General features: G+C 47.8%; 2 protein-coding genes across 2 annotated transcripts in view; both read left to right on the top strand.

Moving 5' to 3' along the window:
* LOC145337244 (guanylate-binding protein 1-like) overlaps positions 1 to 922 on the top strand; it is a 65,642-nt gene extending 64,720 nt beyond the window's left edge. The window contains exon 14 of the mRNA XM_080182033.1: positions 472 to 922. Coding sequence (XP_080038159.1) covers positions 472 to 869 — 398 coding nt within the window. The 3' untranslated portion in view covers positions 870 to 922. The remainder of the gene's footprint in view (positions 1 to 471) is intronic.
* An 11,034-nt stretch (positions 923 to 11,956) lies between these two features.
* Positions 11,957 to 16,398, top strand: LOC145337281 (zinc-binding protein A33-like). Its single transcript, XM_080182073.1, has 2 exons — positions 11,957 to 12,183; positions 15,044 to 16,398. Exons 1-2 carry the CDS (start codon positions 12,171 to 12,173, stop codon positions 15,598 to 15,600), a joined length of 570 nt encoding a protein of 189 aa, XP_080038199.1. The 5' UTR covers positions 11,957 to 12,170; the 3' UTR covers positions 15,601 to 16,398.
* The last annotated feature ends 276 nt before the right edge of the window (positions 16,399 to 16,674 follow it).

Genomic DNA, 16,674 nt, shown 5'->3' with positions numbered 1-16,674 from the left:
GCTATGACTTTAATACTACTCTCTGCACTCTCTCCTTTCCTTTTCTATGAACAGTATGCTTTGTATAGCACTCAAGAAACAATATTTTTCACTGTACACTAATACATGTGACAATAATAAATCAAATCAAATGATGAGGTGTTGTTTGCTTTCTTCATCTTCGCCTTGGAAAATGGGCTTGCATTTTAGAACGGTTTGCTCTGTCACATTTTCAATTTCAGACATCAAGTGACTTATGGTGGCCGTCTTTGGTTCTTTTTAAACAGACCAGTATGTCTTTGGTTGGCTGATGAAATTATTAGTTGCAATTTTCCAGAATTGTGACAATGTGTTTGTGATCATGTGTGCGTGTGTGTTTGTCTGTCTGTGTGTATAAGTGACTCTGTGTGTGTGTGTGTGTGTGTGTCTTTGTGCATCTGTGTGATGCCGTGTAAATGTCATTAACAATTAGTTTCTTTTTCACTTTTGTAGTTCAGAAGCAGAGAGCTGCTGAGGCGGAACAAGAGGCAAAGGCACAGGAAGAGGCACTCAAAACTCTGGAGGAGCTGCGGAACAATGAGAAGATGATTCATGAAGAAAATATCAAACAACTGAAGCTAAAGATGGAGGAGGAAAAAGAGAATTTGCAGAGAGAGCAGAAGGTAGCACTGGACAGCAAATTGAAAGAACAGAAGGAATTAATGGAGAAGGGATTTCATGATAAAGCTGAGATGATGAAAGGTCAGATTGAGACATTAAAGAATCAATTAGATTCTAATAATTCACCAACTCATTGGGAAAAGATTGCTCGAGTAGCTCAAGGTGTTCTAGAAACTGCAGTTAATGCATATTCAGCGCACAAAACCATGAAGCTGTTGGCCAAGAAATAATCCTCAAGTACCTAACACCACAGTGACAGAATATGTACAGTAAGAAGTCTCACAACACCAGATTAAAGTCCAACAGGTTTATTTGGTAGCAAAAGCCACTAGCTTTCGGAGCGCTGCCCCTTCATCAGGAAAGTGGGAGTTCTGTTCACAAACAGGGCACATAAAGAACAAACAAAGAACAATACAGCAGGGAAACAGGCCCGTGAAATAAAGACACAAACTCAATCTTTATATGCCCTGTCTGTGAACAGAACTCACACTTACCTGACAAAGGAGCAACACTCTGAAAATGAGTGGCTTTTGCTACCAAATAAACCTGTTGGACTTTAACCTGGTGTTGTGAGACTTCCTTACCCCAGTCCATCACCGGCATCTCCACATTAGAGTCTGTACACAGAATTTATTGGGATAGGTTTTAGTCTGCACTGGCTGAGCAATAATTATCTGCTGATTAGTGTTGGAAGTGTGGGGGTGGAGAGGCATTGTGTGGGGTGTGAACGTGATCACATGGCCTTATTAGAACATGCTTAATTTCATTCTGTTGAAAGAAAAAAGCAAACCAAGCACTCACCTTTATTTCCAGAGGGATAGAAATGAAAAGTCAGACAGTTTTACCAAAGTATATCAAATCTTGATTAGACCACACTTAAAAGTACTGAGGTTCTGGTTACCATATTATTGGGACACAGGAGAGGGTGCAAGGCTGATTTTATAAGATTATAGTAAAAAGTCTGACAACACCAGGTTTTAGTCCAACCGATTTATTTGATAATAGACTCACAAGCTTTCGGGGTTAGTCCCTTCGTCAGGTGAATGGAGAGTTCTGGCCTCAGACAGAGCATATAAAGCACAGACTGTTTAGAGATTACTGATTAGAATGCGAATCCTTACACCTAACCTGCTGTTCAAGACCTGAAGTGGCTGACAATGTGAGTGGAAGGAGCACAGATCACAGGTTACAGAGATGTGTATTGTCTCCAGACAGTACAGTAAGTGAGGTTTTGCAAACCCAGGCAAGTCACGGGGGTTACAGATAGTGCGACATGAACCCAAGATCCCTGTTGAGACCGTCCTCATGTGTGCGGAACTTGGCTATCAGTCTCTGTTCAGCGACTCTGCGCTGTCGTGTGTCGTGAAGGCCGCCTTGGAGAATGCTTATCCGAAGGTCAGAGGCTGAATGCCCGTGACCACTGAAGTGTTCGCCAACAGGAAGGGAACAGTTTTGCCTGGTGATTGTCGAGCGATGTTCATTCATCCGTTGTCGTAGCGTCTGCATGGTCTCCCCAACATCCCGCTATGTCCCGCTACAACAACGGATGAATGAACATCGCTCGACAATCACCAGGCAAGACTGTTCCCTTCCTGTTGGCGAACACTTCAGTGGTCACGGGCATTCAGCCTCTGACCTTCGGGTAAGCATTCTCCAAGGTGGCCTTCACGACACACGACAGCGCAGAGTCGCTGAACAGAGACTGATAGCCAAGTTCCGCACACATGAGGACGGTCTCAAAGGGATCTTGGGTTCATGTCGCACTATCTGTAACCCCCGTGACTTGCCTGGGTTTGCAAAACCTCACTTACTGTACTGTCTGGAGACAATACACATCTCTGTAACCTGTGATCAGTGCTCCTTCCACTCACATTGTCAGCCACTTCAGGTCTTGAACAGCAGGTTAGGTGTAAGGATTCGCATTCTAATCAGTAATCTCTAAACTGTCTGTGCTTTATATGCTCTGTCTGAGGCCAGAACTCTCCATTCACCTGACGAAGAGGGAAACCTCGAAAGCTTGTGAGTCTATTATCAAATAAATCGGTTGGACTAAAACCTGGTGTTGTCAGACTTTTTACTGTGTTTATGCCAGTCCAATGCCAGCATACCCACTTTATAAGATTATGCCAGCAATGAGTGGGTATAAGAAAGGATTGCTAGGACAGGTCTCCTTTCTCTTGGTAACAGAAGGCTCGAGTGACCTATGATTTACATACAATTATTTAAGATGTAGACAGCACAGAACAGGGATATATGGTACAATCACTCCAGACTGGTGTTTATGCTCAACTCGAGACTCTATCTTTCCACATCCTCAAAGTGAAGAAAAGATTTACTGTGATACTACCGGGACTTGATGGATTGAGTTGAGGCTGGATAGACTGGGACTTTTTTCTCTGGAGCGTAGGAGGCTGAGGGGTGACCTTATAGAGGTCTATAAAATAACGAGGGGCACAGATCAGAGAGATAGTCAATATCTTTTCCCCAAAGGTAGGGGAGTCTAAAACTAGAGGGCAGAGGTTTAAGGTGCGAGGGGAGAGATACAAAAGAGTCCAGAGGGGCAATGTTTTGATACAGAGGGTGGTGCGTATCTGGAACAAGCTGCCACAGGGAGAGGCGGGTACAGTTTTGTCTTTTCAAAAGCGTTTAGACAGTTACATGGGTAAGATGGGTATAGAGATATGTGGGCAATTGGGACTAGCTTAGGGTGGATTTGGGCCAAAGGGCCTGATTCTGACCACTGTAATCAATACTATTCACTTTAACCACTCCTGTGGGAGTAAGTTCCATATTTCCCCCCCATTCTCTGAGTAGAGAAGTTCCTCCTGAATTCCCAGATTGATTTCTGCGTGACTCCGGGGTCCTTGTGCATGAGTCGCAAAAACCCAGCCTGCAGGTGCAGCAGGTGGTCAGGAAGGCGAATGGGATGCTGGCCTTCATAGCGAGGGGGATTGAATATAAAAGTAGGGAGGTCTTGCTGCAGCTGTATAGGGCATTGGTGAGGCCGCAGCTGGAGTACTGTGTGCAGTTTTGGGCGCCGCACCTGCGCAAGGATATTTTGGCCTTGGAGGGAGTGCAGAGGAGGTTTACTAGGCTGATACCGGAGTTGAGGGGGTTGAGCTATGAGGAGAGGCTGAATAAACTAGGCTTGTACTCGTTAGAGTTTAGAAGAATGAGGGGAGATCTCATTGAGACGTATAAGATGATGAATGGGATGGATAGGATAGAGGTGGAGAGACTCTTCCCGCTCAGAAAGGACAGTAGGACTAGGGGGCACAGCCTCAAGATAAAGGGGGGGTGGTTTAGAACAGAGTTGAGGAGGAACTTCTTCACTCAAAGGGTGGTGAATATCTGGAATTCTCTGCCCGTTGAAGTGGTGGAGGCTGCCTCGCTAAATATTTTTAAGACGCGGGTTGATGGGTTTTTGATAAGAGAGGGGATTAAGGGTTATGGGGAGAGGGCGGGAAAGTGGAACTGAGCCACGACAGATCAGCCATGATCTTATTGAATGGCGGGGCAGGCTCGAAGGGCCAGATGGCCTACTCCTGCTCCTATTTCTTATGTTCTTATGTTCTTATTAGTTTCTTCTCTTCCCCATGAGAAGAAACATTCTGCCTGTATGCCTCTGCCATTCCCATCTTTTGTGTTTTTAAAATACGCCCATACAACCCGTGTGGCCCAGAGAATGTTTCCTCTTTTGAGTTTGATAATCGGGTGAGTTCGCCAACGGGTGGGTGACCTGTCGCACCAGATTACCCTCCGGTGGGGGTGAAGAATAAAATCTATCCCATTAACATTGCCAAAATGTTGAACCTCTCAGTTGCAGTTCAGTAATAAAAGGTGATGCAAGTCTCGATGGGCTAAAGGGCCTCTTTCTGCACTGTAGAGTTGTCTGATTCTATGAAATCCCGCTTCATAAACTTGCTTTATTCTCTTTACACACGCACATGCAGACATGTAACCCTTTTATATATCCAGTGACTTCTATTAAGTGATTAATATCCAATTTAGGACTTAAGCACCAGGTGAGTGTTAACCCAATCCTAACAGCCCAATCCATTACTGAAACAGGCTCTTGAAGATAAAGGGGGGGCGGTTCAGAACGGAGTTGAGGAGGAACTTCTTCACTCAAAGGGTGGTGAATCTCTGGAATTCTCTGCCCGTTGAAGTGGTGGAGGCTGCCTCGCTAAATATTTTTAAGAAGCAGGTTGATGGGTTCTTGATAAGAGAGGGGATTAAGGGTTATGGGGAGAGGGCGGGAAAGTGGAACTGAGCCACGACAGATCAGCCATGATCTTATTGAATGGCGGGGCAGGCTCGAAGGGCTAGATGGCCTACTCCTGCTCCTATTTCTTATGTTCTTATGTTTGCAATTTTTTTTTGCTGCTTCAGTTCAAATGGGGAGCTGGGAAATGTAAACATCCATCTACAAGTGTCACCAATTGCTCCAATCTCATTAGTGGTGGGTTGAGCACTCTCTGAGCCTTAATAGCAGTAAAACAGTGAGTTGACTGGCCTTAGCGACTCCCCACTTTATTGGTGTGTCCCAGTCTGCTCTTGTTGCTTTGTTTTGTACTTGAATATCCGGACAGTCGAGGTTAAGATAGCTTTTCCACAGGACCTGTTTTGATGTTGTAACTTTCATTTAGCAAAACCACAACCTTTAGTGCCCATTTTAAGATGTCCTGTTTGGCTGTTACTTGTAGCATGATATAATGTGTATGGCTTCCTCTGTGCTCTGTTAACATATGCACAGCAAATGGTCTATGCATCTAACTTTATTCTAGTTCAACCCTTCTGCTCAATGAGTCTGGTCTCACTGCATTTAATCTGATATAAGTTTCATTCATAATACAAAATAAAACATTTAAAGTGACGTAAAGCTTGATGACATGTCTGTTTTATTTCTGACGGGCTAATGTTATTTTCAATGTGTCTTCTCCGATCTGATCATCTTCACCATTTATCTGATTGGATATTTGGCTCTCTGTAACCAAACCCATCAGCTGGTATTTTGGCCTTGGAGGGAGTGCAGAGGAGGTTTACTAGGCTGATGCCAGAGTTGAGGGGGTTGAGCTATGAGGAGAGGCTGAATAAATTAGGCTTGTACTCGTTAGAGTTTAGAAGAATGAGGGGAGATCTCATTGAGACGTATAAGATGATGAATGGGATGGATAGGATAGAGGTGGAGAGACTCTTCCCGCTCAGAAAGGATAGTAGGACTAGGGGGCACAGCCTCAAGATAAAGGGGGGGGCGGTTTAGAACGGAGTTGAGGAGGAACTTCTTCACTCAAAGGGTGGTGAATCTCTGGAATTCTCTGCCCGTTGAAGTGGTGGAGGCTGCCTCGCTAAATATTTTTAAGATGCGGGTTGATGGGTTTTTGATAAGCGAGGGGATTAAGGGTTATGGGGAGAGGGCGGGAATGTGGAACTGAGCCACGACAGATCAGCCATGATCTTATTGAATGGTGGGGCAGGCTCGAAGGGCTAGTTGGCCTACTCCTGCTCCTATTTCTTATGTTCTTATGTTCTTATGAGAACCTTCATTTTACACATGTCCAATATCACTCTCTATAGGCTTGAATTGAGATGAGAATTGGGTGCCATCCAGAACCAGCATCACTCTCGCTCTTGTCAGTTTACTGATCGATGGCTCAGGTTAAGATGGTCCCAGTGAACCTGTCTGTTGTGAGGGAGGAGGACGGGAGGTGAGAGTTTCTAACCCGTGCCCAGCCCAAGTGCTTTATTCTAAATCAGCGCGATCAATGTGCGGGCAAGCAGACCACCGGGGACTGAGGTGTGAGCACCCTGGTCCCAGGCCTCTCTGCTGCATGAGAGTGTGTGAAATCACTGGACTGAGTACATTCACCTCTCCCATGTTTAAGTTTATTTATTAGTGTCACAAGCTGGCTTACATTAACACTGCAATGAAGTTACTGAGAAAATTCCCCAGTCGGCACACTTGGGCTCCTCTTTGGGTTACACTGAGGGAGAATTTAGCACGGCCAATGCACCCTAACCAGCACGTCTTTCAGACTGTGGGAGGAAACCGGAGCACCCGGAGGAAACCCACGCAGACACGGGGAGTACGTGCAAACTCCGCACAACAGTGACCCAAGCCATGAATTGAACCCAGGTCACTGGCTTTGTGAGGGAGCAGTGCTAACCACTGGGCCAACCACACCTGTGGGTTAGTCTGCTTGGCCATGCCAAATTGCCCCTTAGTGTCCCAGGATGTGTCGGTTACGGGGATAGGGCTTGGGTGGGATTATTGTCAGCGCAAGCTTGATGGGCCGAATGGCCTCCTTGTGCACAGCACGGATGCCAGGATTCTACATCGGAGGGTTAAGTTGGATGCTTCAATGGGCAGTGTGATCTGACAGAGATGGGATCAGGAGATGGTTTTGGCAATCCCAGACTGGTTCAGGGCAGACATCAGGAGATGGTTTTGGAGATTGAGCCTGGTTCAGGGTGGGCTGGTTAAGGGGTAGCGGGCTCTTTGGTGTTTGGATTTCGAGGGAATCCAGGAATATGATGAATGCCCTTGATGCCGTGGTGACTGGTCTTCCCTGGGTGAGATGTGTTTCTCCAGTGGGTTCTGTGTAGGAGATCTTTCGGTCAGACAGTGAACGAAAGTCACGATAACATTATCTTTACAAACATTCCTGTTCTTGGTGCCAAATGCAGTTTTCAAACAACAAAACATGAAAATAAACCTGTAAATGTTGGAGGTCAAAAACAGAAACATAAATTCCAGCAATACTCAAAAAGTCAAATGGCATCTCAGATCAACTAGTTATCTGGAATCTGGTGTTTAAAGAATATAATGCAGCTTATGGTGGTTTCTTCCAGTGCAGCAGGTGGTCAGGAAGGCGAATGGGATGCTGGCCTTCATAGCGAGGGGGATTGAATATAAAAGTAGGGAGGTCTTGCTGCGGCTGTATAGGGCATTGGTGAGGCCGCAGCTGGAGTACTGTGTGCAGTTTTGGTCGCTGCACTTACGCAAGGATATTTTGGCCTTGGAGGGAGTGCAGAGGAGGTTTACTAGGCTGATTCCGGAGTTGAGGGGGTTGAACTATGAGGAGAGGCTGAATAAACTAGGCTTGTACTCATTAGAGTTTAGAAGAATGAGGGGAGATCTCATTGAGATGTATAAGATGATGAATGGGATGGATAGGATAGAGGTGGAGAGACTCTTCCTGCTCAGAAAAGACAGTAGGACAAGGGGGCACAGCCTCAAGATAAAGGGGGGGGGGTGGTTTAGAACGGAGTTGAGGAGGAACTTCTTCACTCAAAGGGTGGTGAATCTCTGGAATTCTCTGCCCGTTGAAGTGGTGGAGGCTGCCTCGCTAAATATTTTTAAGAAGCGGGTTGATGGTTTTTGATAAGCGAGGGGATTAAGGGTTATGGGGAGAGGGCGGGAAAGTGGAACTGAGCCACGACAGATCAGCCATGATCTTATTGAATGGCGGGGCAGGCTCGAAGGGCTAGATGGCCTACTCCTGCTCCTATTTCTTATGTTCTTATATTATGTTCTTATGTTTCTCTGAAAGGCGTGCTGGTTAGGGTGCATTGACTGTGCTAAATTCTCCCTCGGTGTACCCGAACAGGCACCAGAGTGTGACGCCTCGGGGATTTTCCCAGTAACTTCATTGCAGTGTTAATGTAAGCCTAACTTGTGACTAATAAATAAACTTTCATTCATACACATGTGAAAAGGATTGCTGATTTCAGCATTTATAAATTTATATTAGGAACAATTCCTCACAACTGACCTGAATTTAACACCATGGGGCAAACACTCCCTTCCCGCCCGCCATGGGAATCGTAGTGGACAAGGGGCCGACCACGGGAAGCTCCATTGGCCTATTGGGATTTTCCAGTCTCGGGCAAACACGCCTGGAAAATCTCGCCCCCTTTCCCCAGCCTTGCTCCATATCCCCTGAAATCCTTATCAACAAATCTGATTGTAACCTCAACCCAACATTCCTACCCACCCCCCCCCCACCGATAACCTCTCTGTCCCCGGGCCCCCCCCGTTAATCTAGAATCTATCTAACTCTGCTTTAAGTTGTTCAAGGACTCTTGCTGACATTTTGCTGGCATGCCCACCCCAAAATCCAAGGGGGAGAGGCCCGCAGAGCAGCTTTCTCCGTAGGCCTCGCGTGGAGCCTCAGGCAGGCGGGACTGGCAAATTCTGGCCTCTGCTTTTGAGGAAGTTCCAGAAACTCACCACCCTCAGAGAAAACATATTATTGAAACCATATCTGTATGCTGTTTTACACATTTCCTGCAGTATAACAACCAGACTCGAACCGTATATTAATACGAGGTTGGATCAGATCCTGTATGATATTTATTTCATTCACCTTTGGGTGTGGTGTGTGTGTGCCTGACATTAACATGGGTGGAGACTAAGTGATTGTGTAAGAGCAAAAAGGAATTGAAACTGAAAATGTTTGTAGTTCCTGAGCAGGAAGTGGGTTTTGTCGGTGGTGAATATTATTGAGGTGGAGAGGGAGCTGGAGGAGTTTGGGACTGTTCTGGACCGGCTGGAGGCTGAGATCTCCCTGAGCTCCACTCACACGACCCAGTCCCAGAGGGAAAGGCTGCTACAGAGTTTAAGGGTGAGGGCTGAGGAGGGGGGAGAGAGGGAGGGGGAGGGGGAGGAGAGGGGGAGGGGAGGGGGAGGGGGAGGAGGGGGGGAGGGGGAGGGGGAGGGGAGGGAGGGGGAGGAGGGGGGAGGGGGGAAAGGGGAGGGGGAGGGGGAAAGGGGGGAGGGGGAGGGGGAAAGGGGAGGGGGAGGGGGAAGGGGGGGAAAGGGGAGAAAGTGGAGGGGGAAAGGGGGGAGGGGAGGGGGAAAGGGGGGAGGGGGAGGGTGAGGGGGGGGGGGAAAGGGGGGGGAGGGGGAGGGTGAAAGGGGAGGGGGAGGGTGAAAGGGGAGGGGGAGGGGGAAAGGGGGGAGGGGGAGGGGGAAAGGGGGGGAGGGGAGGGGGAAAGGGAGGGAGGGGGAGGGTGAAAGGGGGGGAGGGGGAAAGGGGGGGAGGGGGAGGGGGAAAGGGGAGGGGGAGGGGGAAAGGGGGGAGGGGAGGGGGAAAGGGGGGAGGGGGAGGGTGAGGGGGGAGGGGGAAAGGGGGGGGGAGGGGGAGGGTGAAAGGGGAGGGGGAGGGGAAAGGGGGGAGGGGGAGGGGGAAAGGGGGGGAGGGGAGGGGGAAAGGGAGGGAGGGGGAGGGTGAAAGGGGGGAGGGGGAAAGGGGGGGAGGGGGAGGGGGAAAGGGAGGGAGGGGGAGGGTGAAAGGGGGGAGGGGGAAAGGGGGGGAGGGGGAGGGGGAAAGGGGGGAGGGGAGGGGGAAAGGGGAGGGGGAAAGGGGAGGGGGAGGGGGAAAGGGGGTGGGGGAGGGGGTGGGGGAAAGGGGGTGGGGGAAAGAGGAGGGGGATGGGGAGGGGGAGGGGGGTGGATCTAAACGTGAGATGCCTCTCTGGGAAATCTCTACCCACATATCTCCGGTTGCGGGTGGTTGGGATCTTTGCACGGAGTTTAATATTGAGTGGATTGTAATTACCTGGTTCCAGAATCATTGTGGAGAGGCAGAGCCTCCCAGACAGGCCACTGCGAACAGTAATCTGAATTTATTGACACTGGAGAATACGGTGACTATCGGCCACATCTGATGTTTTTCAAATATCCAACACAGGGATTGGGACTAAATCAGGCCATTTACACTTTGATGATCTGGTGGGGCCTCAACTCCACGACCTGCCTGCCCCCCCCCTCATAATCCTCGGCCCTCATAATCGTAGGGGAGTGTGACTACAATTAAAAACAGAAAATGCTGATTAAACTCAGCAGGACAGGTAGCAAGTGTGGAGAGAGAGAGAGAGAGGGTTAACCTGCCCTCAGTCTGGAAAAAAATTACTGGCCCAGCCTCTAATGGTCTCCAGGGAAGAGAATTCCACAAATTAGCCACCCTCAGAGAGATAAAATCTCTTAATCTCACTCTTAAATGGGAGCACCCCACCCCCCCCACCTCCCCCCAACCCCTCTCACCCCCCACCCCCCAGCCCCCATCTACTTTGATCAATTCCCTCAGGATCTTACACAGTTCAATAAGCTGTGGAACAACAACTGGTGGAATTTAAATCCAATGAACAGAAGCCTGGGATATAAAGATAATGGTGACCATGAATCTAACAACTGTCGATTGTTATAAAAACCCATCCATCAGGTTCACTGATGTCCTTTCGGGAAGGGAATCTGCCGTCCTTACCCGGTCTGGCCTACCCCAGAGCCACAGCGATGAGGCTGACTCTTCACCGCGCTCTGAAATAGCCCAGCGGGCCGTTCTTCAAGGACAACGGTCAGTAAATGCTGATCTTGTCAGTGCCACCTATATCCCAAGAACGAATAAAAAAATAACAAACTCTAACTTCTGTGTCAGAGAGTGTTGGGTTAAAACCCCACTCCGAGAAGCCCAGGTACATAATACAGCCTGACACTGCAGTGGAGTGCTGTACTGGCAGAGGTACTGTCTTTTAGAATAGATATTAAACCAAATCCCACTCAGGTCTGGGTGAAAATCCTTCTCAGTAGTATTTGAGGAATTACCCACTCCGTGGTCAGACCACCCACCCAGCGGACACTCCAGTGTTAGGCTCAGACATGACCACACCCTGTACTCCATTGAATTCCATCCCCGCTGTGTGTTTTCCAGTGGCAGCCATCAAGATCTTCCAGCCCTGCCATTCGCTATGATTATTTACCAGGCTTGCCTGTCCCAGGGTAGGGTGTCACCTTTGGAAGGGCTGCAAGTTCCTGATGGTGGGAAGAGTCGGAAAATCCTGCCCAATGTCTTCGGAAGAGAAGAAGGGAGCTGGAAAGTGGAACTAAATGAGTGTTTTTTTTTGGCTGGCACAGACAGGATGGACTGAATGGCCTCCTTCTGCACTATGGGTCTATGGATAGAAAGGGAGGGCAGTGGAGAAAATTAGTAAGGACAGATCTATTACCATTTTCATTGTAATATGAACACATTGTCTGTCTTAAACAGATTATTTTTACGCAGAATAACAATGGATTACTTACACCTGGATAATTTATACCAGATCATTAACCAGAAAGCTGCATTATAAATTAGTATCATTTTATTTTCAGTCTATCTAATCGCAATAAACTCGCACTGTCAGATGAAGGGCTGGTGTGCTGTTTAAAATCCAGAATTACTGCTATTTGTCTAAAATGAATTTGCTTCTTCCTTGGGACTGAACTTTCATAAAATCAAACTAAGCAGACTCATTGTTGTGTTTTTTTCTCTTTCAGAAGTTTCCAGAAATGGAGAAAAGTTACAGGCTAAGCTCTTGACTTGAATCTTTTAGTTTTAATTTGTTCACCATTCCAACAAAAAACTGCTACTACCTTCCGCTGCCTCGCATCTTACAGAGAGAAAAGGTCGATCCCAGTCCCAGTGCAGGCTTGTCCTGTTGTCAACGTAGAGCGTAGCATTGCGTCGCACCAGTACTGAGTCTGGGAGAAGATGGCTAGCACAGGTGGGTGACACCTGCCCCATGTTTCCCACCCAGTATTGTACCCTGGACTGATCTCTCTCAGTAAAGGACAGAATATTCCCATTGCTCAAATTGCCAATTCTCTTCTGAACGTGTAATTGTGCACATGTTTTGGAAGAATACATCAGCCTCAAGTGTTCCAGATGGTGCTGACAGATATCTGGAGTACAGTGCACAGGATCGCCCCTCTTTATTGCAGGATATATACTGGAGCAGTATCTGGATCGGGTGGCTTGTTTTATGAGGAAATCTGGACAGTCCTAGGCTTGTATTTCATGGAGCTCTGTAGAATAAGAGGTGATTAGATCGAAACCTCTAAGGGGTCTTGACAGGGTAGATATGGAGAGTACGTTTCCTCCTGTGGGAGAAGAGGTCACTGTTTAAAAATAAAGGACCACCCATTGAGATGGAGACGAGGAGAAAATGTTTTCTCTCTGAGAGTTTAGGCTCTGGAAGCCTTTACTCAAAAGGCAGTGGAAAGGAGTCTTTGAATATTGGCGGCATGGTAGCACAGTGGTTAGCACTGCTGCCTCACAGTGTCAGGGACGCCGGCTTGGGTCACTGTCTGTGTGGAGTCTGCACGTTCTCCCCGTGTCTGCGTGGGTTTCCTCCGGGTGCTCTGGTTTCCTCTCACAGTCTGAAAGACGTGCTGGTTAGATGCATTGACCCAAACAGGCACCAGGCTGTGGCAACGAGGGGATTTTTATAGTAACTTCATTACAATGTTAATGTAAGCCTTGCTTGTGACTAATGAATAAACTTAAAGCAGAGTGAGATAGATTCTTGATAAGAAAGGTGGCGAAAGGCCATTGGGAGGTAACAATCAGATCATAGAATCATAGAACCCTACAGTGCAGAAAAAGGCCATTCGGCCCATCGAGTCTGCACCAAACACAATCCCACCCAGGCCCTACCCCCATATCATACCCACTAATCCCTCTAACTTACACATCCCTGGACACTAAGGGGCAATTTTAGCACGGCCAATCAACCTAACCCGCACATCTTTGGACTGATCATCGTCTCATTGAATGGGGCAGCAGGCTGGAGGGACCGAGTGGCCAACCCCTGCTCGAAATTCACATGTTCTTATTCAATAACTATTTTCGAAAGGAACTGGATCGATATTTGAACAGGGAAACGTGTTGGGCTATGGTTAAGATTGGAGAAGTGGGGCAAATTGGATAGGTCTTTCAGAGAACCAGCAACACAAAGGCTTAAATGGCCTCCTTCTGTGCTACATCATTATACGATCCAAGAAATCCTTGCTGGCCATTTTTCTGACATTACTTGTCATTAAATCAGAAGTGGGATGTTCTCTTTATTATTGCACCATTCGACACTTATCCTCCAAAACTGAAGCAGTTTATCTCTAAAGGCAGAAAGATCTGGACAATGTCCGCGTTTAGGCTGACAATTGGTAAGTAACATTCACGGCACACAAGTGCCAGGCAGTGACTATCTCCAATAAAAGAGAATCTAATCATCTTCCCTCAACATTGAACTGTATTAGCTTCGCTGAATCCACAACATCAAAACTGTGGGTGTCACCATTTATATAAAGTTGCCTTGATTAGCTACCTAAATAACTGTAGCCATGAGACCAAGATTCATCCTGCGGTAACTTACCTCCTGAATCCCCGCCTGTTCACCATCTATAAGACCCAAGTCAGGGGTGTGATGGAATACTCCCCACTTGCCCTGGATGGGGGCAGCTCCAACAACACTCGAGAAGCTCGACACCATCCAGGGACAAAGCAGCCCTGCTGGATTGCTACCCCATCCACACTCACTCACTCCCTCCACCACCATGGAACAGTGGCAGCCGTGTGTACCATCTACAAGAGGCACTGCAGTAACTCGCCAAGGTTCCTCAGGCAGCACCTTCCAAACCAGCAACCTCAGTGCTTGGAAGAACAAGGGGGAGCAGAACACCACAACCTGCCAAGTCACTCACCGTCCTCGACTTGGAGTTATATCACCTTTCCTTCACTGTTGCTCGGTCAATACTCCCTCCCTACCAGCACTGTAGATGTACCTTCAACACAAACTGTCGTGACTCAGGGTAGTGATTCACCACTGCCTGCTTTCAGGGCAATTAGGGATGGGCATTAAACTCTGGCCCTACCTGCCGAAGTGTCCATTCAGTGAAAGAACGATAAAATGGTAGAGAATCACAAGAAAATCACAGAAGGTGTCAATGAAGCCAAGGGACATAAGAACATAAGAAATAGGAGCAGGAGGAGGCCATCTAGCCCTTCGAGCCTGCCCCGCCATTCAATAAGATCATGGCTGTGGATCAGTTCCACTTTCCCACTTTCTCCCCATAACCCTTAATTCCCCTGTCTATCAGAAACCTATCTACCCGTGACTTAAATATATTTAGCGAGGCAGCCTCCACCACTTCAACGGGCAGAGAATTCCAGAGATTCACCACCCTTTGAGTGAAGAAGTTCCTCCTCAACTCCGATCTAAACTGCCCCCCCCTTATCTTGAGGCTGTGCCCTCTAGTCCTGCTATCCTTTCTAAGCAGGAAGAATCTCTCTACCTCTACCCTATCCATCCCCTTCATTATCTTATATGTCTCTATAAGATCCCCCCTCATCCTTCTAACCTCCAATGAGTACAGACCCAGTCTATTTGTACTCGTTGGAGTTTAGAAGGATGAGGGGGGATCTTATAGAGACGTATAAGATAATGAAGGTGATAGTAAGGATGACTGATTACGTCTACTGTTGTCAGATGGTTAATGTTACCACTCACCCTATCAGTAAGAGAGTTGAGTGTGCCTATTGCTGTGGTACATGTTGATGAACCGTTCTGTTCTAATCTATTTCCCCAGCTCCAGTGACTTTGGATCCTTGTACAGCTCATCCTTACCTCCTCCTGTCCGAAGAGCTCACCAGCGTCAGTCACTCCACGGAGCGACAGCAGCCACTCTTGGACTGCCCGGAAAGATTCGATCCTTGCCTCTGTGTCCTGGGCCGTGAGGGATACACGTCTGGGAAACACATCTGGGAGGTGGTGGTGGGACAAAAGACTGAGTGGGACCTGGGCCTGGCCAGAGCATCCATCAATAGGAAGGAGGCCATTGACATGAACCCAGAAAATGGAGGCTGGATAATAGCACTGAGAAATGGCAATCAGTACCGAGCTGCGACCAAGACCTGGACGCACTTGGATCTGAGGGAGAAGCCGAGAAAGATCCGAGTCTGCCTGGATTACGAGGGAGGGAAGGTGTCTTTCTACAACGCAGATAGCATGTCCCATATCTACACTTTCACTGATAGCTTCCACGAGAAGCTCTATCCTTATTTCAGCCCAGGTCACATTTGTGAAGGAAGAAACGCTGAACCCCTGAAAATCTGTCCTTGGAAAGTAACAATTCAGGAAAACTAGGGGTGGAATCTTCTGGTCCTGCTGAAGGCGATCCCATTCGGCCATTTCCCGGGGCAAGACATACACAACGCTGTAAACTTCGGCGGGACTGGAAGATTCTGGTGACGGCCAGTGGCGAGCCGCTGCTGCCACCGAGGAGTGCTGGAAAATCCTGGCCTAGGATTTTTCTTAAGCAAAAGGAAATATTGCAGATGCTGGAAATCAAAGCAGTTCATGCAAGTCAGGCAACGTCAGTGGAAAGGGGAACAAAATTAAGGTTTGAGACACTACAGCCATTAAACATGTGAATTTGACAACTTTAGCCCATAGCCACAGGCTGGTAATGGAGAATGTCTGCCCCAGGGCCACTGGGAGTGAGGAATGGTGTGGGCTGGTGCCAGAGATGAGGATCCTCCATTGCTAGTCGACAGGTTGGGGGAGGGGACGGGGACTACCTACCTTTCTCTGCCACGTTCCAAGACCACGGGAACAACTGCTCAATGCCAGACTTTCCATACTTCCCATCTGCTCTGCTACCAGACCATTATGGGGTGATGATGGCACAGGGGTAAGATCAAGGGAAGAGAATTTCACCAGCCTAGGATAATTCTCCGAGGGCATGAGGAAGTTAAAATTAATTAATTAAATCAGGCGTTGAACACTAATTTCAGTTATGGTGACCAGGAAACAATTCGTTTTTTTTGTACATCAAGTTGACTAATCGAATTATTCATCAGGAAGCGTAGAGACTTCAGGAAGCGTAGAGACTTCAGGAAGTGTAGAGACTTCAGGAAGCGTAGAGACTTCAGGAAGAGTAGAGACTTCAGGAAGCGTAGAGACTTCAGGAAGAGTAGAGACTTCAGGAAGCGTAGAGACTTCAGGAAGAGTAGAGACTTCAGGAAGCGTAGAGACTTCAGGAAGAGTAGAGACTTCAGGAAGCGTAGAGACTTCAGGAAGCGTAGAGACTTCAGGAAGAGTAGAGACTTCAGGAAGCGTAGAGACTTCAGGAAGAGTAGAGACTTCAGGAAGCGTAGAGACTTCAGGAAGAGTAGAGACTTCAGGAAGCGTAGAGACTTCAGGAAGAGTAGAGACTTC

This window comes from Carcharhinus amblyrhynchos, unplaced genomic scaffold (assembly GCF_965287045.1).
Source record: "Carcharhinus amblyrhynchos unplaced genomic scaffold, sCarAmb.v2.hapA scaffold_45, whole genome shotgun sequence".
NCBI lineage: Eukaryota > Metazoa > Chordata > Chondrichthyes > Carcharhiniformes > Carcharhinidae > Carcharhinus > Carcharhinus amblyrhynchos.
This window is presented reverse-complemented; position numbering and strand designations above follow the sequence as displayed.